Source organism: Tympanuchus pallidicinctus, unplaced genomic scaffold, assembly GCF_026119805.1.
Source record: "Tympanuchus pallidicinctus isolate F22 unplaced genomic scaffold, pur_lepc_1.0 scaffold29, whole genome shotgun sequence".
NCBI classification, from domain to species: domain Eukaryota; kingdom Metazoa; phylum Chordata; class Aves; order Galliformes; family Phasianidae; genus Tympanuchus; species Tympanuchus pallidicinctus.
This window is the reverse complement of record NW_026294746.1, coordinates 1734079-1761495: the sequence shown is the minus strand read 5'-3', so window position 1 is coordinate 1761495 and position 27417 is coordinate 1734079. Positions and strand designations below refer to the sequence as shown.

At 44.3% G+C, this 27417-nt stretch overlaps 1 protein-coding gene and 1 long non-coding RNA gene across 5 annotated transcripts in view; both read left to right on the top strand.

Annotated features, from left to right (window-relative positions):
• The first annotated feature begins 37 nt into the window (after positions 1 to 37).
• On the top strand, positions 38 to 4331 carry LOC128085042 (uncharacterized). Its single transcript, XR_008208779.1, has 4 exons — positions 38 to 126; positions 2306 to 2445; positions 3327 to 3421; positions 4282 to 4331. It is a non-coding gene; the product is annotated as an uncharacterized LOC128085042 (long non-coding RNA).
• A 13186-nt stretch (positions 4332 to 17517) lies between these two features.
• SKI (SKI proto-oncogene) overlaps positions 17518 to 27417 on the top strand; it is a 97127-nt gene continuing 87227 nt past the window's right edge. Inside the window, exon 1 of one of the 4 annotated variants that reach the window (XM_052691478.1) lies at positions 17518 to 19432. In XM_052691478.1, the coding sequence (XP_052547438.1) occupies positions 18521 to 19432 (912 nt within the window). In that variant the 5' untranslated portion in view covers positions 17518 to 18520. The remainder of the gene's footprint in view (positions 19433 to 27417) is intronic. The other 3 variants (XM_052691479.1, XM_052691480.1, XM_052691481.1) reach the window with 3 other exon arrangements.

Genomic DNA, 27417 nt, shown 5'->3' with positions numbered 1-27417 from the left:
TTCTCCCTGCGTCCTACTTGAGGGAGGTGTGCTGGAGGAGGATTGCTTTGCTCCTGGCCGATGGACTGAAGTAAACAGAGAGAAAAAGGTGCATACAGTCATCACTGTCATCAGCAACTGGAGATGGTAAGAGTCATTTAGCTTCATTTAGACAACCTAAACCAAATTGTCAAGGAGCCTGCACAATGACCTCAAGGTACAAGTAACAGCAGTATTGAAACTACTGCAGTTCAGTAAAAATAAGTGGCTCTCTGAACATACCACTTTAATTTGTGCTAAGATCGTAATTTGGGCTCGGTTTGCTTAAGGTTCTGAGTAGATCCAATGGAAAACTGTGGATCAGATAAAGTCTTCTGTGTCTCAGTCACGTCCTGGTATCACTCATCATTTTTCTGGCCCACTGTGCGTTTGGTTAAATCAAGTCCTGATGTTTCTAGGCCCTGGGGTTAGTGTGAGAGAGGCGGGGAGAATCTGCCTTTCATCTTCCTCTACAATTTTGCAATGTGACTGAAAACTGTTGGAGAGAATGTTTCAGATCTCAAACAAAGATTAGGTTTGATGGCATGGAGCCCTGGGTTCTGTGGCCCAGCCTAGGATTCTGCTGAGGGAGTTGTATAATCTGCCCACATTTTAAAGGATTTTGGCTCTGAAATTGGATCAAAAATGTCTTGAGGTTTTCACATTTCTCTGTTCTTTGTTTTGTTTTGTTTTGTTTTTTAACGTGTATCTCAATATTGTGGCCTATAGCCATTTGAATTTGTCCTGTTTTCTGTGCATCCTTTGAAATCAATGTACTTAAGGGCTCCACCAAAAAAAAAAAAAATAAATAAATAAAAAAATCCATAAGTAATAGCTGCAGTAATTACAGCAGATCACATGTCTTTTTTATGGGCATGAAACCACAAAGCAGTGGGGCAAAAATGCCAGTACCAGTTAATGTGGCATGTTGGTACTAGAACAGCGTATTAAATCAACTTTAAATAGAATATAATTGAACAGAAAAGCATTTCTTGGTAAAAATAAACGTGGAAAATAGGTTTATGTAATTTGGTGATTATTTTGTATTATTAAGGATAGCTGGTTTAGAAATCCTATTAAATCTGAAGGTATAGTCAAAGCCATTAAGGCAACTATGGATCTTCTCACTGAGAGCATTGTGGTTGTGCTCCAGTGGTGCAGTGCTGTGCTGTGCTCCATTACAGAAAATCCTTGCAAATACTCAGGATGTTCCTTCCTAAATTCCTTCCTTTTTGATACTTATTCTTCTGTCCTTCATTAGTGCTTGACTTGATAGAAATGCAAACTGGGACTAATTTGGAAGACTTGATGGTAACATACAGTAGAGCTATGGTTTCTCTTCTCCAGATGTCATATTGGACTCAGGCTAACCTGAGCTTGGTTTATTTACATAGTTTCAGTTCATTGGGCATAAAACAATCTTGTGACATTGTCAATATGAAAGGTCATTCTGCTCAGATTATATCTTGTTGTAACAGAACTGTGGCACCTTGTCAAAGATGATGTAGATGTTTGCTCCTCCCAGCATCTGTAAATCAAAACCATTTAGACTACTTTAAATAAAAAAACACCAAATGACAATGACAACCCCCCCCCCACACAAAACACTAACAAATAAAGCAGCAAAAAAAATGACGTAGACACGTCACCTCCAAGCAGTATTGCTGTGTAACTGGAGCTTCACGCTGCTGCTCCCTTCATGAGTGAGTTAAAAATTAGTCTGGTTTTGGACTGTACCTGTACCTGTTCATGAAGCAGGCACAAGACTAACACTCCTTTGTAGCAGTGTTTTACTTGCAGATGTTTTTGTCACCATGTCTTTCATCAGCAGCTTTAAATTCACTAGAAAAAAATTACTACTAATAAGGAAAAGTCTTCTCCTAACATCTTGTCTTCCAGTGTACTGATAAACATTAGTGCAAACATGCAGTATCCTTTGCCCCAAAGACGTGCTCTGGCTTTAGTGCCACGCTTCTAATGACATTCACCTAGTTTACCATATGCATTCTTTTATCTTAACTGTTCTCTCTGCATGTTAGGAGATTTATTTCTACCCATAATGTATTTCATGTGTGTTAGTTGTAAATATTGTGCTCGCAAATCATCCTGGGCCATCCAACCCCAAGGATGGAGACAGCTTACAATAGATCTGTCTGCTTCACATTGGGAGACTCTACTAGTTTGCTGTTTTTTCCATCTCCTGGCTCTGGTACTGGCATGTTGCCAGTCTCCTGTCTCACATTAACAAGAATATTATATGTATGAATTTAAAGTGTTTTTCCTTCAGGACTAGAAGAATGTAATGGAGCACACATCTGGCAGCGTGACATCCTTCCTATGGGGTGCAATGTGCCCTCCGAGCACAGAATCATCACTGTGGATTCCTGCTCCAGTCCTGTGGGCACGAGCTGTACTGTGTGCACTCAGGTAGGTCTTAGAGCAGGTTGGGGATGCTTTGTGTCAGGGGTTGCATGCACATGTCCACAGCATGTAATGAAAAACTGGTCAGACTCCCCTCCCTTCAGCAAGACTTCTAAATTAACTACTGCAGAACAGAAGAGTTGAGCATAATCCCAGGACTCCACCTTTTCATTTCACTTCCAGAACCACCTCCATCTGTGTTCACACCTACCGACCCTGCTTTTTTCATATGTGGGATGGAAACTACTTGCCTCATTAAGTGTTTATGGAAGATTTATTTGTTCATAAAGCATATGCCTGAGGACAGATCAATAGTACAGAAGTATCAAATTGCCCCAGAACTCCATAGGATTGTTACTACTCATCATCAATTAGTTTCATCTGGACTCTTCTCCCTTTGTCCTCTTGTGGGAAAGCTCGTCCACTTGGCAGGAACTACAGATAGTTTCTGCTCCTGCTGAATTATTACCTTTTTGCCAATTCTAAGAAGCTAGTACTCTTAAAATTCCTATGTTTGCATAAAACAAGTCTGCATTAAATTGAGTTGTCTGAAGCAACCAATATTCAATAAGCTTCTGCTGTTTTAATTGTTTTGTTTGTAGAAGTCTGAAATGGGCTGAGCTGCAGGTCTAAACTAAACAGAATCTGTTACACCAAAAAAAAAAAAAAACCTCTGAAGAAGTGTATTTCTTTATAGTAGTGCAGCTGAAAACGAACTTACTGTAATTAATGCATACTATACTTACGCCTATAGTTCCTATTTTATTTATGCATATTTAAATGTAAGGACCCTTAATGTGTATCTCACAATACATTCCGAGACAATAACTCTGCATAAACAAGTTTCCCAGAGCAGTCTGTGACCCAGAGCACATGATGTGTTTCAGGAGAGCCAGAAAGGAGCACGGTGTCATCACCTGAGGGGAAACAAAAATCAGAAACGAGGAGGGGAAATTTTGGTGCTTATTTATAGACTCTGTGGGTGAGTATTATTTTCAGCTCCCTTTATATTAATTTCTGCAGAACATGGTAGTAACGTGTGAATATGTGTGAAAGGATCTTGGTAGAGTATCACAATTTCTAGCTCAGTCTGAAGTGATCACTCACTAACAGTCCCTGAAAAATCAGTACACTCATTCGTACCAGGATAAGGTAACAGTACAGATTATGTAGGTGTGTCTGAGAAACATTACACGTGTTTATTCTGAATGAGTTCAGAAAAATCTGTCAGCAAAATAGGGCCAGTCCTCCACGTAGCGGAAGGCAGACTGTTACTGGAGGCAATGCCGTCAGCTCAAAGCTGGCTTTCATTATTTGAGTGCGGAGCTGTTTTTACACTTGTGACGGCATAACCTTCAGCATCTTCTCTATTTAGGACAAGCCAACATGCTTGTAAGTTTTGCAGAAGAAAAAGCTGCCTGTTAATCAGCACTTTATTGTCTCAGTATGCTTAAAATAAGCGTTTTGTCACATTCAAGAAGCAGCATCTTCATTGGTTTGGATTCTGGCACCACGCTCAATGTTGTCAAGTGCTGTCAGTCGTCTTCTTTCTGTAACTTATTTACTGGGGGAGAGAGATTGAAATTGAAATTGAAACCTTCTGGTAACAATTGTCGTAAGATACATATTGGATGTGCTGTAGAAGTATCTCCAATGCTACAAAGAACAACGAGGAGTAACAGCCTCACCTTGTGCCCTAGAGAGGTCCTGCTTAGAGCCTTTGACTACTGTGTAGGACAGGGAACAAAAGCTAAAATTCCCCTATTTCACAGTGAATACAGTGAGCGGAAGGAAAGCAGATACCATCTTATCAAAGGATCTTCTGATTTCCTTTATAAACAGCTAAGAAGAAGCTTTACCACTTCCCTCACTCAGTATTAAGCAAAGGACTTTTGGAAGGACAACAGGTGATATGTCTACCAGAATCCTCTTGGAATGTGTCTTTAGTTTAAGTGGCAATAAAAACAAATAGTGATTTAAAGCCAGATGCTTCTAATTAGTCTACAGTGTTGTATTTTAATCTGACGTGGGCAAAGAAGAGTTTGGTCTTTGATTCAGGAAACCTGCTTTTGCCACTGACCCTGAAGCTGTCCTTGTGGCTGACTTCATGTGAGTCGTTGCACCTCTGTGCCACTCTCACACTTCTCAAACTCATCAGCATTACCTTACACAATAAAGGTAAATTACTTGACAAGATATCACTGCAATTAAATTCAATAATTGACATAAATTTAGAGTCAGATCATTCTGAGTAAGGACCAAGTGCAGTGGACAGGTTAAAGCTATTCTGGTAGCTTATACTATAAATTGTTTTATTGTGCAGCAGCAATTTCAGAAAGTTCTTAGGGCGAAAAATGGACAATTAGTCTTGTTTTGAATATTGCAACTGAGATGAAAATATAGAAATGAGCAATGATTTTCATTATAAAATGTCAGAATGCTATAATGATCCCTAAGAGGAGATACTGCAAGAAATAGACTGGATTAAATTCTTGCAAACGTTCATGGAGTAAAAATACCATTAAAACATTCTAAGAGCCATGTGACCACTGATCAGAAAGTGTAAAAGCAATGCTCTGGAAATGGATGTTTTCCCAAGAAAACTTCCCAGTAAGAACATGGGAGGCTGCACTATTTCTTGTGGTAAAAAATACAAGTTACATTCCAACTTTAAAGAGACAGTGCTACCATAGAACTTGCACACTCAGAACATACTGTGGCTCCATAAGATTATGAAAGAAAATAAGTTTAGGATTTGATCTCTGTTTTTTTCAAGTGTGCACTTAGCACTCCTTTAGTGTGTTTTTCCATGTGGATGATGAAAAATAGATGGAGCAGTTTCACAATTGCTTCCATTTGATTTCTTTCTTGTGATTTGTAAGCACTTGTGGAATTGCTGCTATTGGAAAAAAAATAATGAAATCACTCTCGGGAATGGAGTGCACAACATATTTTGTTGACATTTTGATATGTATGTCAAGTAATCCTTTTCTTGTCCAAGCTTTTGTAAGCTCGCTTTTGGTGAGGACTGTTGTGCTCAGTGCCTAGCAAATGAAATGAGAAACTTTAATTGCTATTTTGAATCGAGTGTGTGCTAGTAGCAATGTAATGGTTGTTTTCTATAGGGTTATTTTTAACTGACCCATAAATAAACACTTACATGGTCTCAGATGTGTTCTGCCTCAATAATGAATGCAATTGGTCCTAATTGTTTTCCTCGGTAGCTCAGTTTCTCTCTCATAGCTCTCAGAGAGAGCTTAGCCTACTGAGTTTGAATATTGCTTATTCCTTTGCTTTTCTTGGTGGTTCTTGGAAGTTTGTCGAAGCACTGAAACACACTGTTAAAACACTGTAGAAGTGAAGTCCTCCTCGTGCTGCCAGAACCAGACCTGCTGTGTGGCCAAAGGATTTGTCATGTCTGACATCCCATCCTTCATTGGTAATAAATGCGCAGACAAAGGGAGTGAGGAAATGGATGGTTCTTGCTGCAGTTCCCTTCCTATGTGGATCACAGCCTTGAGCTCATCAAATATCCTATGTATAAAGACATGATTCTTTTCTCTTACTGAGATAAATATATATATTTATGCTTCATCTATGTACTTCTCTGAAAAAGAGAAAAGAATCATATATTTGCCTATAAATATACAAGAAAGTGCTGTAGGACATGCAGCAGAGAGCTTGCAAGGATTCAGAAAAGGCTGAAATGTTTCTGGCTAGCAAGAGTACCCAGATTTGTCACAGTAACACTGAGAAGCACCGAGAGAACTCTTGGTGGTGGAGGAGGAACTTGGGTTTGGACTGGTGCCTTCTGAAGTGTCTTGAGCTCCTGTGTGAGGCAGCCAGCCATGGCCGATGTCAGACACAGGGCAGTGGGCACTGCATGGCGCACATGGCAGCAACTGCTGTGCTGAAAAACATCAGCAGAAACGTTTGATGACATATAGGCCTCTTCCCAAGATTATTGTGGAACGGAGGAGTGAGTTTTTGAGAGAGGAAGAGAATTGGAAATAAGGCCTGGTTTAAGACATGTAAGAATGCTTGTTCCTGTGGGATTTTTGAGTGTTATGCTACCCCATAAAGGAACTTTAACCCATACTGGCTATCTCTCTCCTCCCCTCCCTGCCACCTCACACCTTTCTTAGTGTAGCTAATAGTGCAAATTACTCACTTCTCCCCACAGAAAATAATCCAATGCCTGGACTTCTAAATACAAGTAATGTTCAAGTGGGAAACAGTTTTCGAGAAAAAAAAACAACCAAACAATAAACCTTCTGGTAGTGGGTGGCACAAAGAGACTTATTTTCCATTCATAGCTTTATCTTTTAAGTGTATTTGATTTAGATTGATTTAACCTGGTGTGGGAATTGAAAGTTTGTGAAACTTCCTGCTCTGAATTGTGGCTTAAGCGAGTTGCTGGATGAATGTGTCTTACCAGTCTTGTATCTTCTTTCTTGCATAATGATCCTTGATACTGATGAGTTTCCATCTCGTGCGTGGGCTGATGAGACAGTGCACTCACAACTGGTTAAAAGTACAGGAAATCTGTGCTTCTATCCAGACCTTCCACGTTTTTCTGAGAGAATTACATTGTTTCTTCCTTTTGACTCACGTTTTTTAATTTTTAATTTTTAATTATTTTCTTCTGTCAGTACACTGCAACGTTTGTACATGCTTTGAAACCCTGTTGGAGGATTGCTGAAATTCTTAGATTGAGGTTAGGCATGATTTTCTCCCTCAGCTGGTAAATAACCCTGATCTTTAGAAGTGGAGATATGCTACCCTGTATATGCCTTTCTGTAGTGCATTTCCACATGGAAGTTATGGGTGGATATAACTATTCAAGTTAACGTTCTAATCCTACAGGGTGCTCAGCCATTGCATTTGATGGAAATGTGGGACACGTGGCACCCTACAGAGTGCAGTTTTATGTAAAGGCTTTAGATTCCTGGCAGATTGTCAGCATGGAGCTCAAATTGATTAACGTAGTGCTGTTACTCTGATTCAGAATATGTTGTGTCCAGAGAGCAAATCTGACTGGAAACTTCAGGATCCAGCTTAGGGAAAAGTGCCAGGATCAAGACAGGATTTTTGTTAGCACTGCCAGTGAGAGTGGCACTGGACTTTGTGGTAGCCTCGAGCTGATATTCTTTGCTTCTGAGCAAACGTCCTATCCATACTCCTGCTGAGATCAAGGTTTGTCTTGATGTTCCAGATAACTCTAATTATTTAGACAAAGAGATAAAATTAGACAAATTAATTGGAGAAATGTGAAAAAAAAAAAAAAGTACAGATGGTTAGAAGCACCTAAAATCCCATGTGGTGCAATGACTGCTAAGTCAGCTAACGATATTTTTATGAATGAGAAATCTAATAAGGAAGGCAAAGCAGTTAAAATTTGCCCTAGAGCAATTGTAAGTTCTACACCTCTTTTTTTGGTTCATAAACACCTCTGTCTCCTGCAAAAACACTTGTGAGTATATTTTTTAATATCGTTTGTTGCTTGACTTCATTGTTCTGCAAATCAGTAAATGAATTCCATTTGCAGATCAGGTTTTTTTTTCCTAGGACAAGGAATATTCATACCAGATTGCTGCTCCTACTTTTGCCTTTAAAATCACACACCCAAAGAACTCTGTCTTGCGGAAATACCCAGCTGTAGCAAAGTGCAGTATGCATGTGGAGAGACCTTGTAGGCCAGACTCTGACACACGTTTTGCTAGCATTAATCCGTTGAGAAGCTGCAGACAGGAGCTGAATAGAATAGCACGTGCTGTCTGTCCCACTTAACTGCTAAATACAGTCAAGGAAGTTGTCAGGTGTACTTCATAGTTCCTTTGTCTCAACTTCAAATTACAGTCATTCTCTTTATTTTGCTATTGCTGATTTATACCAAAACACAGCAGAACAGGCTCTCACATAGTGATTATAGATGAATTATTCCTGGTTGATGCTGATGTAAGACAGAATCATCCCTTTGAAGTCAGATTTTTACCCCAGAGCACGGAGGAAGAGAAGCTGTTCTCTTTAGCTGAGGCAGTTGGTTTTCTTGTTTATGCAGAAGTTCATGGCTTGTTAGCACTCCCAACTGTTGCAAAGTAAGTAATGAAAATAAGAAGTGCAGAGCAGAAAATGTCTAAAAAATCAGAGAAGCCTATGGAGCTGGTGAGAAAATGAGAGGTGACATGAGAACAGGAAGGAAAGGGGAAGGTTATGTCATTAGAGACTGGAATTCAATGTTTTGATGAAACTCCATGGATACAGGAAGAAGCAGGGCGGGTAAAAATAGCCAAATGAAAATGGTATGAGTTCCAAGAATTCAGTCCTCTGAAAAGAAGGAAATAAATGTTCTTGCTTAAAGACAGGCAGAAAAAATTTACATATTCTTATGAGCCATTAGAAAGAATGAAGGAGAAACAAAAGATGTGAAAATTGCTGACTACTGTTTCTCTTTTTTTCCTCCAATGACAATTTGGAACTTTGTGTTGTTACACACAACTCACACAAATTGTGGTTTGGCTCCCAAGGAAGACAGAACCCTTTTTTTGAAGAACTGTCTCACCAGAAGACTTGGAGGCTGTGCACTCTGTGGGGTGGAGCACATGTGTGCACACATGCTTATGGGGACAACATTCACTCACTCCCTGACTGATAGAAAACATGGCCCATCACCGCCTGAGAAAATGGCCACGACATATACAATAGTTTACTTCACAGGATTTAAATTTGCCCAAAGCCAGTGAGCAATTAGGCTTTTGGGTACTGAATTGTATACACTTGTATCCCTCCCACTGAGATTCTTATCTATGAAACAGAAAGCTCTTAAGAAAAAGAAAGTAACAAGTAGGCCAATTGACTTGGATTTTTTGTTGTTGTTGTTAATTTCAGAACAGATGGTAACATATCACAATGGAAGTTTTATAAAAAATTCCATCTTTTAACTTTGAGTGCAGACCTTAAATTTTTCCCTGGTGAAAATCTGGAGCGTGAGTCATTAAGCATGCTATGCTGTATCTGCATGGGATTTTCACTTACTGCATTCAGAAAAGTCAGAAAGCCGTTCCATTACAGCAGATGATTTTTTTTCTTCTCCACCTGGGCAAATGGCCAATTCCATCATCTCAGGCTCAGCACTACGAACAAGGAAGGTACAGTCTGAGGAAGGACTGTAATGCGCAGACAAGGGGAAAGTCCAAGGGCAGGAGTCAATTTCCAGCACTCAAACAATGGTCAGAAGAAGTCGCCTGAGTTAGCATCTCTCCAGTCCAGTCTGAATTCACTAATTGAAAAGTTATGGCCTGCTTTTACAAACCAGAAGTTGTATTGCCTGCAGGGTGTTCAGCACCTACTGCATCTTGCCCCTAAATCATTATTATATAGCGACAGACTAAACTTGATCTTTGCTGGGACTCCATCTGAAATTCAGCACTGATTGCTGTGGGGCAAATAGGCCCAGAGATGCTGAGTGTCATTTTCTGCAGCTCTACTGATCTGACCTTGGAGAGCTAGAGGAGTTCCATCTCTCCAATCTATTGTGCTGCTCGTTGTAGTGAAGTTACAGGACTTTGCTGTGGGGAAAGAAAGGGATTGTTACGTTGAAGCTTCAATATATTTGTAAAATCCTTTTATTCTCTCCAGGGCCCTGACAGCAGTCTCTGGTGCACAGTTGTTAATTTGCAGCATCTTCCAGAGCACTGCGGTGTTTGTTGGCTTTATCAGCCTGCTGTTCCTTGTACTGATCTTTGTAATGCATTTAGATCGAAACTGCCTTGGAAAAGTCAAATCAGGGTCTGAGATTTGCTATTTGGAACTTCCTCTGTGGCATCTAAGGGTCTCTACACCCCTTTTGGATTGGAGATGTTAAGTAAGGCACGAGATGTATTGCCTCTTAGTTACTCCAGTTAATAAGTGTGTTGGAGATGCGGAAAGATGGACGGATGGACGGATGGATTTATCATCTTACAAGGTCTCTGTCAGATTAGTTAATTATTCCCAACCTTTGTGTAGTTACTGACATCTAGAAGTGAGGTGAGTGGCGTCTTTTTGGATGGCCAGAATGATATAGAACACAATTTCCCCTGAAGAAATAGCTTGCATACCTTATATAATGAATGAGCTCATTTTGCCTGTGTTTGCCAGAAACAATAAAAGTTAGAAAATGTCCCAGTAATTAAAATAAAGTGTTACCCAGATTTATGGTGAGAAATGTGAAATGTCAGGCAATTGAGTGCAGCTTTGCACTCACAAATAAGCTTCACATTCGTTAGAACAGGTTGCATTCATTACTAGGAACAGTGTGGGTCCAGTGCTAGCCCCAGAAGGCAATGAATGGTTTCTCCTGCTCAGGGAAAGAAAGCAGAGGGGAGGGAAGGGTGCCAGCTGGCATGTTAGCTGATGGATTTTAGGTCCTAGTGGTAATGCTGCAGCGTGCACGGCACAGGCATGATCATTGCTTCAGCGTGGGCTTTGCATTACACCATGGGTAGCAGGAAGAAGAGAGGGCCATTCTCAGGCCTGCCACATGCGGAAAAGAAAGCTAGCAGAAAGTTTTTGAAAGGGTGTACATGAAAAAGGGAAATCCAAGCAAGGCCAGCCTTTCCTGTTACCCCTCAGTCATTTGTTTTCAAATGCTAATATTGTACCTACAGCCCTATGAACATGAGTTCATTGCTCTCTTAAAACAATCATAAACCCCACTTATTTCAGAGACCATTTCTTTTGTCAAATGCCACACAACACACACAGATCCAACCAAATTCTTGTTGGTAGTATGCACGTAGATGTAGGGAAAATTGAAAGTGTGAGACTGTTGGAAATAGAAGTGAAACTCACTGAAAGTCTCCAGTGCAAGCTCATTTGAACAGTTATCTTGCAAGTCATGCTCAAACACCCAATTGGCTTTCTGCTCTATGCAGCCAGAAGGGGGTAGGTTGCTGAAATGTCCTGCTGTAACACTGAGAACTGCTTGCTGCTTTAACATCTCCTTTCGCAGCCCTTTATACTTCTCTTTTCTGGGATAGCCAACTAAAAAAATGAAGAAATTTGAAATGAAAATGCTTTATGTAAGAACCAGTCTGTCTAGCACCTAAAGAGTGTCTTCCTGAAAAATAGAATGGGGCAACGTTGAGTCACAGACACTTGTGTTGGATTTTCTTCTCACATAAATTTAATCTGTGAATAGTTCTAGGAATATCAGTGGAGGTTTGTTAGAAAAAAGTAGTCATTAAGTTAAATCACTTGATTTGAATTTGATAAAAGATTTGGGTTCTGATTAAAAATCTGCGGGATGGCCTTAAGCCAATTGTACATTATCTCTGTTCCTCAGTTCCACATCTGTAAAATGACAGTATGAATGTTTCTTTTTTATTACATGCTTGTTAGAAAAATCACATTATGCTAATGAGGTGTGCATGGGCTTTAATCACAGGTTCATTCAGAAAGTCCATAAATAAAAGAAATATGGGCTCAACTCTTGAGAATTTGGGGGAGAGGTGTAGAAATTCCAGGTTTTAGGACAGTATGTTCTGAATTACTGAAGTGATGAAGCAAGCACTTATGCCCATAGAGTGCCTAGTGCTGTACGTGTTATTTATAGGAGACTCAGGCCTTGAAAATAAATTGCAGGTTCATGTGTCAGATCAGCAGATAGAAGATCACTTTTCAACAGACGTTAGATATCATAAATTTCAAGCAGACTATGGGGCTCATTCCCCACTATGGTTTTGGATTTTAAGCTGTTGGAAAACACACACCAAGGAACGCAAGAAAACAGACTACAGTCAGAAGCAGTTATGATAACCCTGCTTGCACATAAGGTCGCACAGAGTCTTTCTGAGAAAGGTGCACTTTAGCATATAAACATTATTTGCAAACTACGGATACTGTGACGATGAGAAACGATCTTAAAGATGGAAGAACTTACCAAAAGATAAGCAGATGTTTAGAGTATGCGATAGGCTATTGGGAAGGAAATGTTTGGCCTTAAAGTTGCATGTGGGTTTCAGGTGAGATGGAAATGAAGCATTATTAATTGTACCATTGTGCAAGTTGGTACATGCAGCTGTAGAACCCAGCTCTGTTACCCTTCCACTCATCACAGCAGCTGCAGCAGATCAAATCAGTATTCCCACAGCTTCTCTGCATGATCGAGTGTATGTAGGAGGGCAAGAGAGGGGAGTTAACCTACTTTGTTTCGGTGAAGCTCAAACCTGAGGCTTTGCTAATCAGCAGCTCCTGGAGCACAAGGTTGGCATGCTCGTTTCCTTTGATACCGGCTGTTTGGGGACAGACTCGACGAGGTGCTTTGCATAAGTCTTACGCTGAACTTTGTCTGAAATGTGTTGATTTTTTTTTCCCCAGAGCAGTGACAGTGACTGTGTAACAGTTGAATTAAGTGCTTTTTTACTTTATTTTTTTTTTAATAGGAATAAGGTTTTGTCTTGGTTTTTATATCTCTTTCTCTGTTGGCTGTATATACGTGGTTTGCTGGGTGTGCTGAGAAAGGAAAGATTATGTGTCAATATAAATGATAAAATGCCTGTGCAGTCCTGAGCGACCCAGGGCTGTTCTGTGAAGCTCCTTTGGGAATCCCAAGAGTTCCAGCTTGTGTGTCCTTCTCTGCGTCTGACTTTCCAGTAAATTATTTTTTTTTGTTGGCAGTAGCAACGGGGAGTGAGAAAATTCTAAAAGATGGAGAAATCTTTCATGTGCTTTTAACAACCTCTTCCCTCTCCTGTACTTCCTAGGATGTTTGATGATTGTATGCCCATTAGTCAAACTTCATGAAGAATTAAGTCAGTTCTTAAGTTCAGTAGCCAGACAGCTTTTCTGAATAGCCTGCTGTGCTGTGCTCGTGCTCTCCTGGCCAGGACCAGGGACTTCTGGACAAAAAAAAAAAAAAAAAAGTTAGTTTTGAACTTGAGCTACAAAGCTGAGTCTTATATACTGGAGTCTTATACTGGATTCTCTGCCTAGTGGTGTTAGAAGGTGCTATGAACACGATAAAGCATGATCAGTTAGCTGAACTAAGCCCATAAAATGTAACGTAATTAGCTGTCATCAACTAAAAGAACAGATATTAAACCAATCTGTTCTGCAGAGAGAAGAGAAGCAAGACCCAGGAGAGGAGCAGCATTCTGCATGCAGATCATGGATGCCAAAAGGGAGAAAGGTAAGATCTTTTGTTTTCTTTACTTTGTTCAAAGTACAAACATTCCTACCTTGGGTTACAGAGAGAGACAAAACACTTGTCTTCCTCTGCGGAGTGGCCACTACTTACACATCTATCTATAAACCACCTTCCCCATATACAGTCTCACAATTACCAGTTTCATTTTTACCACTGCTGGACTGGATCTTGCCACTACTTGGAGCACAGTAAAATCTAACAGTAATCTCATGTATGGGGATTGTGCAGACACAGCTTGAACCAGTGATTGAGTACCAGGTGAGAAGGTGTGGCTAACCCAGGGCACACAGGTGCAAGTAATGAACCCTGGATCCACCCCTCCTCACTCTCGTTTAAGGGTTAGCAGCTGAGGGAGTAGGATCTCCATTTAGAGGTTGCCCCTTCTTGGGACTTCACTGACCTTCACAAAGGGTGAGTCGCTTGTTCATGTATCATCTAAACTGTATTCTCATGAATACCTTTATGAATGTGTTTGTGTCTTGGTAGAAAGCAATATCATTGCCCTCCCTTGCGCTGTACGTTGTAAATAAGCTGTCAGAACACAAGTCAAGCCTGTAATCAGTCTGTATGAAGTATAATGTAAGGAGAGAATTTTGCTATGCAGCATTCCAAGGTTTACCTAGAAAATGGTGGGACCTGGTATGTGGTGAATACCATAGAAGTCCCAGCTGTTTCATTAAGCTCAGGCCTGAAAGAGGTTGCATGGTTATTTTTTCCATTAATTAGAAAAAAAAAAAGGGAGAGAAAATCCTGTTTTGATGTGAATCTAATGCTGCCCTTCTCAGACAGTGAATTTTTTCTTGATGTCATTGATTTGTGATTTTTTTTTTTTCTTGTGACTTCTTGATGTTTTAAAATTCTCTTATTTCAGTGCATTTCTAGGAGAAACACAGCAACAAAATGTGGTCTCTTTTTAAAAACTAATGTTTAAACATCTGTTCTTGCTAAAAAGGTAAAAAGCTGATGTGCATTTGTGAAATAATTTTCTGTGAGCTGAATCTGTTGATTTAAAAAAAACAAAACAACAAAACACAAAGTTGAGAAAGACTGCATGAATCTTGGATATTTCTTTGTCAGCAGAGCGTATGAAACCTATTCTGCAGGTTGTGGATAGTTTGGCATTCCCCTGTTCCACTGTAAGGGAAATATCAGTGGAAAGACTCCCCTTTTGTGGAGGCTCTCTGAAGGAGAGGAGGGGAGGAAATAATATCCTAGCTGCATAGAAATGGTCTTACTTTAGTAGCTGTGTGTCACAATTAGAACTAAGTATGTACAACGCAAACATGGAGAAATTAGATACTTGCTGCTTTAATGAATTTGCCATCTAACATAAGCTACAGTAGGAGTTTTGATGCGTCACATTTGTACAAATGCTTTCCTTTTTCACTTTCTTTCCTTCTTCACAACTGGTTCTTCCCAAACAGTTTGTCAACAGCTGCAATTTGCAACGCTGTCCTCTACAGTCCCCAGGTCTTCCTAAGTAGACATCTAAAACCACAGGGGGACTGTGGTGGATTTGTTTAGAAAATACCTCTCATGTGAGCGTGTAAAAAGTATACATAAACATGGTGTGCTGTACTCTGGAAACATGTAGAGGGTGGGACAAGATACTCGTGAGAAGCATTGAGTTCTTCAAAACGAAGGCAATGTGGAGGTGTGGGGGGAAGTGAACTGCCTGTTAAATATGGAAAATGGAGTCTGCTTTTTGTTCTGGGCCTTTGGAATCTGTGGGTGGATTGGAACTGGCAGGCAGGGAGCAAACACCCACCCACCACAGGGCTGTGTGGTTCAGAAGTTTACAAGTGTTTGTGTTCCAGGAGCTGTTGGCCTTGAAGCCAATGGAGAGGGGGAGGAGAAGAGGGAGAGAGTGAGAAAAACAGTGTGGTGTTGGGGCCCTTCTCTGAGATATTTTTTCCTTCTCCTTTCTTCAGCTATAGGGGTTTGGAGCTGAAGCAAGGCAAACAGTTACTGGGGGAAAGATTAATAGGATTTTAAGATGCACAGCACTCATAATCCATCATCGGGGTGGCAGAGGCTTCAGAGAGCATTGCCACCTTAATCCCTGGTGACAGAGCTCATTGCTCCCCCCTTCTGCCCCACTTTGTAGTCCTGCAAAGTCTGGGGTACGAGGAAATACAAGCTTTGCTGTTACTGCTTGGTTTGCAAACTGGTTTCTGTTGCTTTATGGATTTAGGTTCAGAAGCTGCTCCCTTAATCAGTTACCATCTGAGAGCAGCAGACATAGAAACTGAGGCACGCAGGAACTGAGCAACTTGCCCAAGGCAGCAGGAAGTCTGTGGGAGACCTGGGAATGGACCCCAGATGTCCTGAGTTTAGTCTTAACCACCAGACCATCCTTCCTGCCTTTTTGGTAGTCCCCTCTGCTTCAGGAATTCCATTTATGGATCACACCCCCATTAATTAATCACTCATCTGTTGCTTGATTCAGTAACTTACTTGCATTAAAGAGTCATTTGGAGAGGAAAAAAACCAACAACCCAACACCTAAAATGAGCTGCAGTTACTACTGTCCTTTCTTCCTGAAGTGTAAAGGAGTGCAAAAAAACCCAGCACCCAGAACTAAGAGGCTTTCCCATTACTAAGCAGACTTCCTGCAAACAGTAATTTTACTCCTAGCACAACTGGATTCCCTATACTTGATGTTTGGGTCTATCTGCGTGTTTATATTTCAGTGAGTTTAAAACAACAACAAAGACTGAAACAAATCCATGTAGGGCATGAATTAGCTGCTCTGAGTACTTCAGATAGAAACCCTTTTGGATGCCATATCCCTAATGGGGCATCTGTTGCTGTGTGCAAGCACCAACCTGGAGTTCTCTGCACTTGGGGTGTGGAGACACAGCTGATGGTGCGTGGTTCCTCCCTACTCGCTGCTGCTCTGTGATGCTTGCAGCTGGCACTGGGCTCCTGTGTGAGGCAGTGCTGGGCTCGGAGCTGTGACACCTTTTTCCCTTTGAAGGGGACTTCAGGGCACAGGAACACAAATAGTGTCTGAGCTCGGTGCGATCCTTGCCCGCATCGATCCTGGCTGAACCTCAGCCTGTTTGGTTTGGTGAGGTTTTTTGTTTGCTCTTGTAATTGTTTGGAAGACCATGGATTTGCTTCACTTTTTTAGTTTACTGGGGTTTATCTTCATTTATACCACGGTGGTAGAGCTCTTCCATTGGAGAGCAGGCGCTCACTGCATCACGAAGCAAGGCTATGAGCAGTGCTTCAAGTCGCTCTTGCATCAGAAATATCTTAGTTGTGTGTACGTGGAACTGCTTTCCAGCCTTTTCTTTTAGCGTGAGGTTCGTTGGTAACAGAGCTAAGCTGTCGGGCGTGTGTTTTACGTCTGTATTTCAGCGTTAGTCGGAACGCTCCAGCCGTTCTGCTCCCTCGGGCCGTGTAAGAGAGGACGAGCGGGCGCTGGGGCGGCGCTCCGGCTGCGTTCCGCGGGCTGCCAGCAGGGGGCGCCGTTCCCTGCGCGGAACCGCGGCTTCGGCCCGACCGCGGCCCTCCGGGCGCCGCCATTTGGCGCAGCGGTGACCGCCTCACCCGGAGCTGCGCCGGCGGCCCCCGGGTCGCGGCTGGCGGCCCCCGGGAGCCGAGCGCGCCGCCCCCGCGCTGTGGCGGCGGCTCCACGCCCGGTGCTCGCCGCGTGAGCGCGGAGCGCGGCTGGCGCCGGACCCCGCGCTGCGCTGCTTGCACGTGTGGCATCGCCGCTGCTGCGCCTCCGCGTTAAACTCGCTTGCCGCAAGTAGGTTTAGCGGCGGCGGGGCTTAGGTGGTGCTCTCGCGCTTCGCGTGCGCGCTGGATACGCGCGCTGCCGTTTGTTCCCTTTATTTATTTTTTTTAACTGTTGTCCAGAAATAAAACGACGAGAGGAACGAGCCCGCGCGCTCCCGCCCCTCCTTCGCGGCGCGCCGCTCTGTGAACCCAGCAGTTCTCCCTCCCCCCGGCGCGGCCGCCCCAGGCTGAGCTGCGCCTGCCCGTGCAGCAGCCGCGCGGGAGGGGGGAGGCGGCCGCTGTTCCTGGAAGAGCCCGGCCTGGGGAGTTGGTCACATTCTTGGCCGGGATTCAATGACTGAGGCAGACACCAACAAACAGAAGGGGGGAGGAGGAGGAGGAGTGAGGGAGGCTGAGCCAGCCCGCATTAGCTCAGCTCTCAGGCACTCTCAGTCTCTGCTGGAAAGAGGAGCTGGGAGGATGTGCGCGCTGTTACCGCGGCTCCCCACGGCACGCTGAGAGCGAGAGGAAGAAAGGAAGAAAGGGGAGCGCGGCGCCGGGGAGCCCGCCCGGATCGAGCGAAGGGACCGCGCGGGGAAGGCAGCCCGCCCGCAGCCCCGCGCCGCTTTGGAAGTGTCGGAGATTGGGGCCTTTTAATTCTATTCCGCGTTGCTCCTTCCCCGCACCGAGCCGCCTTCCTCCTCCCGCTTTTTACTTTCCTCCCCCGCTCCTTCTTCCTGGTGGATATGGACACGAGCGGGATCGCTGCAGAGAAGCAGCAGCCGCCAGCGCGTATTTAACCCGCGGTGTCCGGAGCGCGGTTCGGACCGGCGTTCCGGGGCTGGCAGTGCGCGCTGCCTGCGGCCGCCGGCTCGGATGAGGACCTCGCTTCGACGTGACTCTGCGCTCCGGCCGGGCGGCGTCGGGGCCGGGCACGGCGAGAGATTGTGACGGAGCGACAGAACGGAAAGGAGAAAGAGACGCGTCCGAGAAGGATTTATTTCCTCGCCGTCTGTGGATTGCTAAACCTGAGTGGGAAGGGGAGAAAACAAGGGTGGGTGGTTGTTTTGTTTAAAAAAAGAAAAAATCCCTTAAGTGGATTTGTACCAGCGTGGAAGATAACTGGGGATTTTTGTTGTTTGTTTTGGGAATAGAAACTAAAAAATGGAGACTGTAAGTAGAAGCAGCTTCCAGCCTCATCCAGGACTGCAGAAGACCTTGGAACAGTTTCATCTGAGCTCTATGAGCTCCCTGGGTGGCCCTGCTGCTTTCTCAGCGCGATGGGCACAGGAGATGTACAAGAAAGACAATGGCAAAGACCCGGCGGAACCTGTGCTGCATCTGCCCCCTATCCAGCCCCCCCCAGTGATGCCTGGTCCATTCTTCATGCCCTCGGACAGATCCACTGAGAGGTGCGAGACCATCCTGGAAGGGGAAACCATCTCCTGCTTCGTGGTGGGTGGGGAGAAGCGCCTTTGCTTGCCCCAGATCCTGAACTCGGTGCTCAGGGACTTCTCCCTGCAGCAGATCAATTCGGTGTGCGATGAGCTACACATTTACTGCTCCAGATGCACCGCTGACCAGCTGGAGATCCTCAAAGTCATGGGCATCTTGCCCTTCTCTGCCCCCTCTTGCGGGCTGATCACTAAAACTGATGCTGAGAGGCTTTGTAATGCCTTGCTTTACGGTGGCACCTATCCTCCCCACTGCAAGAAGGAATTCTCTAGCACGATCGAGCTGGAGCTTACAGAGAAGAGCTTCAAGGTGTACCATGAGTGCTTTGGGAAGTGTAAGGGACTCCTGGTACCAGAGCTTTACAGTAACCCCAGCGCAGCCTGCATCCAGTGCTTGGACTGCAGGCTCATGTACCCGCCTCACAAATTTGTGGTCCACTCTCACAAATCCTTGGAAAACAGGACTTGCCACTGGGGCTTTGACTCTGCAAACTGGAGGTCCTACATCCTCCTCAGCCAGGATTACACTGGGAAAGAGGAGAAAGCTAGGCTGGGCCAGCTCTTAGATGAAATGAAAGAAAAATTTGACTATAACAACAAATACAAGAGGAAAGCCCCCAGGGTAAGTGATGCCTTAAATTCTTATTTTAAGAAGGAGTAGGGGGGAGAGAAAGAGAAGAGGGATTTTCGATGACGTCCATAGATGTACTCAATTTGTTACCAACTGTTTTCCTTTTAGAGTCGTTTAGCAATCTAATCGCATTCTTAATTCTCACCACGTGTGCGTTCATGCAGACGACCAGCGTTCGACATGGCTCCTTTTTTTCCTTTTTCCTCTCGTTGCGTTCTGAGCACAGGAGCTGGAGTTCAGTGATACTATATATATGTTTGTATATCGTGTTGTACACGGAACCTGATCTTTGAAACCCATCACGCTGCCCCATTTCAGCAGGAAGTGATTTGGGGTGCCAGGAGCTTCACTGGAGGTCAAGACGAGGAAGAAAGGAGGGGAAAATAACTCTGATTGCCCCAGACACAAATGCATGCAATTTTCTTTTCGACTGCATGCCTCCAGGGATGGAGGCAGGGGCTGAGCCGTTTAAATGCTTGAGCTGGAATAAAATGTGGCTGCTGAGAAAATTCCTGACAGCGATGCAGGTTACTGGTGTTCAGTGAAGTGCAGAATGGGAGCAGAGAAGTCTCTGCTTTTAGGGGATCCCAGATCCCAGCAAGACAGGCTTTTGTATATCGGATTATGTGTACGTTCAGTGAATGGATCTGAAGGGCCAGCTGCAGCAGCTCGCTGCGTTGTGCCCCGCTGTCCCGAGGCCGGACAGCCCGAGCGTATTTCCAGGTGCCCGGTGTTCTTCTTTCAGCCTGGGCTGCCTGCAGGCCCCGCCATTCCCGCTGTGTGGGCGAAAGGCGCGGTGCCACGGGTGGGCAGCGGGGGGGGGGGGCAGCTTCTGCCCCTTCTCAGCCCCCCGGAGGGAGGTGAAAGCAAACCGGAGCAGTCTGGCCTGCAGGTTTGGGGGCGGATTCTGCCTCCTCCATCAGAGATCTTGGAAGTTTTCTTCGGTTTTGTGTGTCTGGAGCGGAAGGGCAATCACATAAAAAGAAAAGGAACTTCGAAAGCCTTCTGAGAATGTTAGGTGAAATTCTTGGTTAACTTCCCAAATACCTGTTTAGACGTGCAGATACACGGTCAGACTAAATATGGCTTTTATTAAACAACAAAAAGCAAACCAGGGAGGTTTTCAGCCCCCCGCACGCAGTGCAGCAGGCAGTCCAGCTGGCCCGAGGGGCCTGGCCAATCCGTTTGGTTGGGCTCCGCGTTTCTGCCTCTAGGATTCTCTCTCTCCAAGTCCAGTTTCTCCCCTGCTCTTCTGCTTACCCCCGTTTCGGTCCTTGTCCCCTCCCTCTTTCCTCCAGCCGGAGTGTCAGAGCCGCTGTGACAAAGCGGGGCTGTAATGAGCCCCATTATCTCCGTGGCTGGAGGTGGATGTGTTTTTAATGGCTTGTCTATTCTCCGTCAGTCATGTGCTAAGGGGATGCTGGGGAAGATGCGCATGAATGTCTGCGAGAGGAGAAAAGGGCTCCGGCGGCGGAGACGTCTTTCAGCCTGCGCGGTGAATTTTCTTGGGCGTGCTCTGGGAAACTAAATAAAAGAATCCCCACTTTCTTCCTTCTGGGAGGAGATTGTGCGCCTGGGTTGGTCATTTCCACAGTGTGATTTAAATGAACGCTTTTAGAGGTCTGCATTTCTTTTCTTACAAGGCTCTTATGGCACTTTCTGTTGTGTGATTTATCCGGTGCCCCAGGTGAGGACGCGGGTGGAGAACGAGACAAGACTGCAAAGTTTTGGCATTGCCTTACACTTGTGGTGACCCCTTAGCAGTCCTGGCTCAGAACATGGCAAGCACTCTTTTCCGCCTGCCCTCCAACATTTGCTTGCAGCTCTTCTTAGAGAGTGACTTCAGGGTATCTGATAGTACCTAGCAGGAGACGCCAAAAATTAGACAAGAAAATCATAACTGGGTGTTTTTGAAACAATTTTGCAAAAGTGTCGGAATAAAATGTTAAAAGTGTCCTGTGTAGGTTCACTTGGGAGTGGGAAGGACGGTGTGGTTGTGTGTGCTCAGATGACAGGATAGCACACATCCTGTGCAGGACGCCTTTGAGTTTCCAGGCTCTCGAGTTGTCTTCTCGGCTCTTATTCATGTGGCACACTCTTCACGAGGCCCTGACATCACTGGTGGAGTTTTGAACGATTATCCTTCCTTTTTCTGTAGTCTTTTTCCATAGGGTTTAGCCAACGGATATCATATGCTAAGGTCATTTGCGCTAGCAGAGTGTGTGGATAATTACGGCGAGATTTAATCAGGCTGTAAGGTTGGTAGACTGTGGCCAGGGGCAAGTAACACTGGAGTAAAGTTTAGATGCCTAGTAAGGAAATGAAAGGATGATCCTGTGTCTGCCTCTGTGTGTTACTGTTAATCGCTGTCAGTCTCTGTGTGGGTTGTGTGTGTCTGCTGGGCTCTGTGTCTGTCTGTCTCTGTGGATGAAAGGGTGAAGCATATGTGTCTTTGTGGTGGTCTTCCTTTTTGATGTAGATCTCTGTGTTGCTTTGTTCTGCTTTATGCAGAGGTGTCTGTGTGTGTTGTATGCCATAATGCTGTGTCAGATGCTGTCTTCTATGTGCAAGAGGCTTTCTAAAATAATTTTCCCGATTAATTTGTGTATGTTGTACAGTGTTGTGCTTTCCCTGGGTTCTGCCAGTGCGTTGCAGCTTGGGATGCAGCTGCCCTTTGCTGTGGCTGGTTAAGAAGCAGTGAGTTTTTAGACCATTTTGTGTCTTCGTGAGGTTTCTGTGATGAGGTATGTAGGCTTTTGCTAGCACAGCTCTGCCTTTTAAGGGATTGACTTCTAAATGCAGGAGCTGGGCTGGCATGAGCCCCCACTGCAGATTTGGCATACTGGCCAAACTGCCTTTTTTCCTTCCCCAGCCCCCCCTCTGTTGGGTGGTTTTAAAGCACTGCTACAAGGCATAGCTTTGCCTAGATGCTTACTTCCCACCATGTATTTGCATCGAGCAGCCATTGTGCATATCTATCCATCTATTTATCTGTACTGAGAAATAGATACATAGATACATTGTCTCTCAGCATGGTTGGTTGAACCAGATGAGCTTTTTCTGGTCTTGCCGCTTGCAGAAGCAGCTTTAATCTACATCTGTAGTGCAGTGAAGTCAGCAAAGGGTCCTAACCAAAGCTGGGATGAGTTGTGACGAGAGCCCCAGCAGAGGGGAACCATCCGTAGGTGGCTCAGCCACTTTCCTTACCCTCTTTTAAAAATCAGATTGTTATATCCTCCCTGTTAATCCGTGGATAAATGATTTACTTCCCATAAGCTCCTTCACCTTCCTGCCACTTCCTGAAGCTCTTTCTGTTGTGGGCCATATTGTAAGCTCTCAGTTTTCCTTTGTATCCTTTGCTGGGTTTCCACTTTCTCGTGTGCTGATGCGGTTTCTCAGCTGTGATCTCTGCCTGGGCTTTCAGAGTCCCCACGTACCAGCACTACTCTTACTTTTGTGGGTGTCCTCCCTCCCTGCCTGTCACACATTGCGTCTGCCTTTACTGCCATGGAGCACAGCTGTAACGTGCTGGGGGAATTTAGAGAGATTCACAATGTGAGTAACCTGACGGGGTTGCAAAACAGGGTCCTGGAAATGCATCAGCAGTGCCAATGCACTTTTCTTGAGCTCAGCTGCTGGTGCTTGTTGTGTTCACTTGCTGGTACAGATAGGGCCTTGGTACATCTATCATATTCTCTTTCCTCTTTAGTGCAATACATCACTGCTTTTTAACATCAGCATGTCTCCTACAATTGGATTAGTTCAAAAAGCAGGCCTGAAGGCTCTTTGGTTGCTGTTTCCAGTAAAGGAGGGTGCGTTTGGCTCTGTCTCTTTTGAACTTTTTTTTTTAAATATTGAACTGAGCAACGTTTGACAGCGCTTTCATATCTCCTACCTGTGTGCCAGACATCTGTATTTTTAGCAAAACTGTGTATGATCAGACACTCAGAAAATACAAGAGCTTCCCTTGCACATGTGTGAACACACCCACACATGCAGGCACCGCCGTGTTCCCACGGTTCATGTCCCAGCAGCACTTCTATGAAGTAGCTGGAAGCTAGAAGCAACATTCTGATACTGACACACAACCAAGCACGTAAGGCCTCCCACTTCATTTCACAATGCCTCCCAGCCCAGCGCTGCCACAACATGCAGCTTTCTCAGCTGGAGTGAGGTTTAGCCAGGTCAAGTGTGCAGCCAAATCAAAGAACAGAAACTGCTGGAAGTGAAACGGGGGGACTGAGTGAGTTCTAAGGGAGCTGTGGCCTTTTAGTTGCTGTGTGGTGGTTGCTACGCTGCATTTTGTGCCCACTTGAAATGTTGCAGTAGTAAATCTTAAATGCATATCTTTGTGTATTTCAAAGTCCTGCCTTCTAGCAGTAGTAAACTTCTTGAGTTGTTAATGGTATGTATCCCATAGTGTGTAGAGCAGAGGGATTCTGGTATTTTTTTGCAGGTATTGGTGTTCAGACAGCTGGATTTATTCTGTACAAACTGCCTCAACAAATACTGTTAAAAATGTTGCCTGAGAACTGTTGCTTCAGGTGTTTTTCCATGCAGCAAAGAAGTAATTTGTTCACTTGCCTAATGTTTAAGAATTATATTAAGAATTATCCAGTAACAATTTTGAAGACTATAACAAAAATGTTGAAGCTTGCAAGGAGTGATTTAAACTTGGAGTCATTGTACAGCTTAGCAATAGGACTTGAAAAAGGATGCCAACCTTGAGCACAGTCCTGCAGCACTGAGGAGGTGTCACTGTTTGAGCAGACGTCAGCATTTTTCTCCCAAGAGTACAAACAGTTTTACAGATGTTGAGATCGAGCAGGTACGTGCATGTGTGCGAGACAAAGAGTGTGCTGCACATAGCAGTGTAGAGATGTTGAGTCAGCTGTGGCCTCTCTCGCCCCAAAATTAACAGTTTCTTGAGTTCAGTCCTACTGAATTAGGGAGGGAATTATAGAAAATCTCTTCTTTAGAAAATCACTGCCTAAAATATTAGAACGTCTGCTGCTCCTTTCACTGTCTGGGCTGTCTCACTTGCTTCTCCATTGCTGTAGTTTTGGGCTTGGGTGGATGTTCTGCCCAAAACAGTAGCGTGCTTTGAAGATGCATGTAAAAACAGTGTGTTTTTTGGATGTGCTCAGAGCCTGTAACACCTGGTGCGGCTGCCAGGAGATGAACACGGATATCACTGGCTGGAGCTGGCTGACCGATGAGGGTGTGCTTTTATTTGCTGAGATGAGTGTTGACACCAGTGTTGTAAAAGCATCTGGAGGCGTCTGTGCGAGGCTGCTCAGAGCATGTCTAGACAATGCAGCGGGTGAAATCCTGGCAGCTGCTGGTACCTTAAATACACCTCGCTTGGCACTGCTGCGACGGGGAGCTTGGGGGCTGCGTCTGAGTGCTTGAGGCTGAGCAAAGCTTGGGGATTTGAGGAAGGTCTGTCATCTGTTCTGACTGAAAGTTCACGTCAGGTTTGTCTGTTAGCCAGCATGTGTTGCTGAAGGTCAGGGGTTCCCTGTGCTGACTGCAGTGAGCAGTGGGCTGGCTCTGGGGATAGCTGGTGGTTGGAATTCACCCTGCTGGCTCAGCCAGCCCAACTGCTTTGCCATCATACTAGGAATGTGTCTCAATGCAAAGCACTTGGACCCAGAAAGCTTGATTAAATTTAAAAAAACAAAAACAAAGAAACAACCCCACAACACTGAACTCCAGAGTCATTTTTATTTAGAGGGAGCTCTGATGGAAGAGTCGCTACGTCCAACAGGAGGCTCTTGGAAGAACACACAGACAAAGTAACTCAATCCGAGTTGTAGGGAATCTATCAGTAGAATATTATCAATTACTCAGCTGATCTATTTCATCTGAGTGGCCATAGAGCACTTAAATCAAATTGATTTTCACATAAAGGAAGCATTACTTTAAAATGTAGTAATATAACACACTTTTCTTTTAAATTTGTCAATTATAATATATGTGTTAATAATAAATAGGCACCACATTTTTATTTTTAATGCTGTTCTGCTCAATTTCTAACGTAGTCAGTATTTGTCATTCTGGGGAGTGGGAAACAAGCTGTTGTAATGTTTTTTCTTTGCAAAATAATTATGAAGAAGCAGGATTGCTCCGAATGGATGTTCTCCATTCCATTGCTCCCTTATATACACCTTGTCTAGTCTTATGCTTTTCACGTTTCGTTGTCTTCGTTGCCACTGTAGAAATTCATCTCGGGTTGTTCTGGGCTGGTTCTGCAGTTCTCACTACAGCAATCAGCAGCTCAGTAATTGGAACCAGTTCACCCACAAACCGCAGAGAGCTGTCTATGGATCAGGCTCCTTCCTGTGCCTTGCCTGGCAGTGCAGGCAGCCACGGGGTTGAGCAACAGATTCTGAGCCAGGGTACAGTGATGCCAACACAGGGTAGATTTGGTGAGTTTGTGGTGAGACCCAGCATTCATGGCCTGTGCTGAAGGTGATTGTGAGCCTGTAGCTTCGTGCTGCTGTGTTGTTTTGGTGATGCTCTGATCCTGGCCGACTGTACTGAACAGAGCGGTGGTTCCTGAGCTGCAAACTGGTTCCTGGCTTCAGACTGAAAAGGTTTTGTTTGCTGCTCACATGTGTAAGACTGTGCTTTCAAGTTGCTGTAGGTATCTATCAGGTTGGGCTTTTTCTTTTTCCCGTATTTAGGATTCGTCAGTCTTTATTTTTTAGTTTATTTTTTCTACTGCCTTCGAGATCTCTAAAGCTGAAATGAGGGTCAGCTTTATTTTCCTTGATGCAAGTTTGAGGACTATAAACTTGGCCTCAAAATTGCATCAGGTGCAGCTCTTTGAACATGCCTCAGTTTGCCCATATTGGGCAAACGTGCTGGCTGACACAGCGGCCCCTGTGCACTCAACTCAAATTGTTGCTTTGACCTTTGGTTGGGTGAGGTAGCAAAAACAGGTACAAATTCAGGTCCTGATCCTGCCAGCGTTTGGTGCGCAGAGCTCTTCTGGGAGGCAGTGGGAATTCCTGCCTGTGGGTCTTTTATCATTGGCTCCACCTGAGGATTGGTTGCTCTCACTTGTATTTGGGTTGCTCTGAGCACTGGGTGCGTGTTAAAACAACCTGTTGTGCTGCGTGTTGGGATTATTGTTGGCATGAGACGTGTTCTGCTACACTTGCATGTGTCAAGCAGTGTTCTGGCTGTTTAAATAGCTCTGCTTAGAGTCAGGGGTAACGTGCATGTGGGCAGAGATTCTGTGCATGTGTAGAAACTGCAGCATCATTCTGTGGTACTGGAGATAAACAGCAGAGGAGCTGATCGATAACCTGGTTCCTGGCTTTGTTGCTTATTGATTGATATGCAGTTACCTTTGCATATGCTTCATAGAAAATGTGACTTATTTTTTTTAAATCACAACTGTTTCTGCTTTGGCGTGAACATCTTTGAATTGGAAGCACAAGAATTGCTTGGGTTTTAATGATTAAAAGCCAGCAGCAACATAAAAACAAGATGGAGACTGCAGCTTGTCTTAAGTTGTTCTAGGGAAGGTTCAGAGGACGCGTACCCCTGTGCTTTGTTCATCCTCCATTCAGCCAGTGGCATCGTTTTATAGAATAAGGTCATTGACTTGGATTGCTTGTTGGTTTCTCAACCCTTTTCACCAGCCAGTTTGTGTAATGTCTGTCTGAAATGTTGAGTAAGGGCATTGAAATAGCAGACAGGTTATCAAGTGTTAGGAAGTCTGGGTTAAGTATAACAGACAGTTCTGGCTGGTGAAAGGGGAGCAGCTCCTTGAGCTGGGTTACAGCTCAGTCTCTGTGGAAGCAGCAGGCTCTGGGCTTTGCTCTTCCAGCCTTCCCCCTGCTCCTCTGCATGCATATAATCAATTGTGTGGGTGCACCTCTTTTCTAGAGATGTCTTCTTTGTTTCTTAGTGGCACGGAGTTGTCTGTAATAATGTCTCTTTCGAAGGATTACATAAGTTTA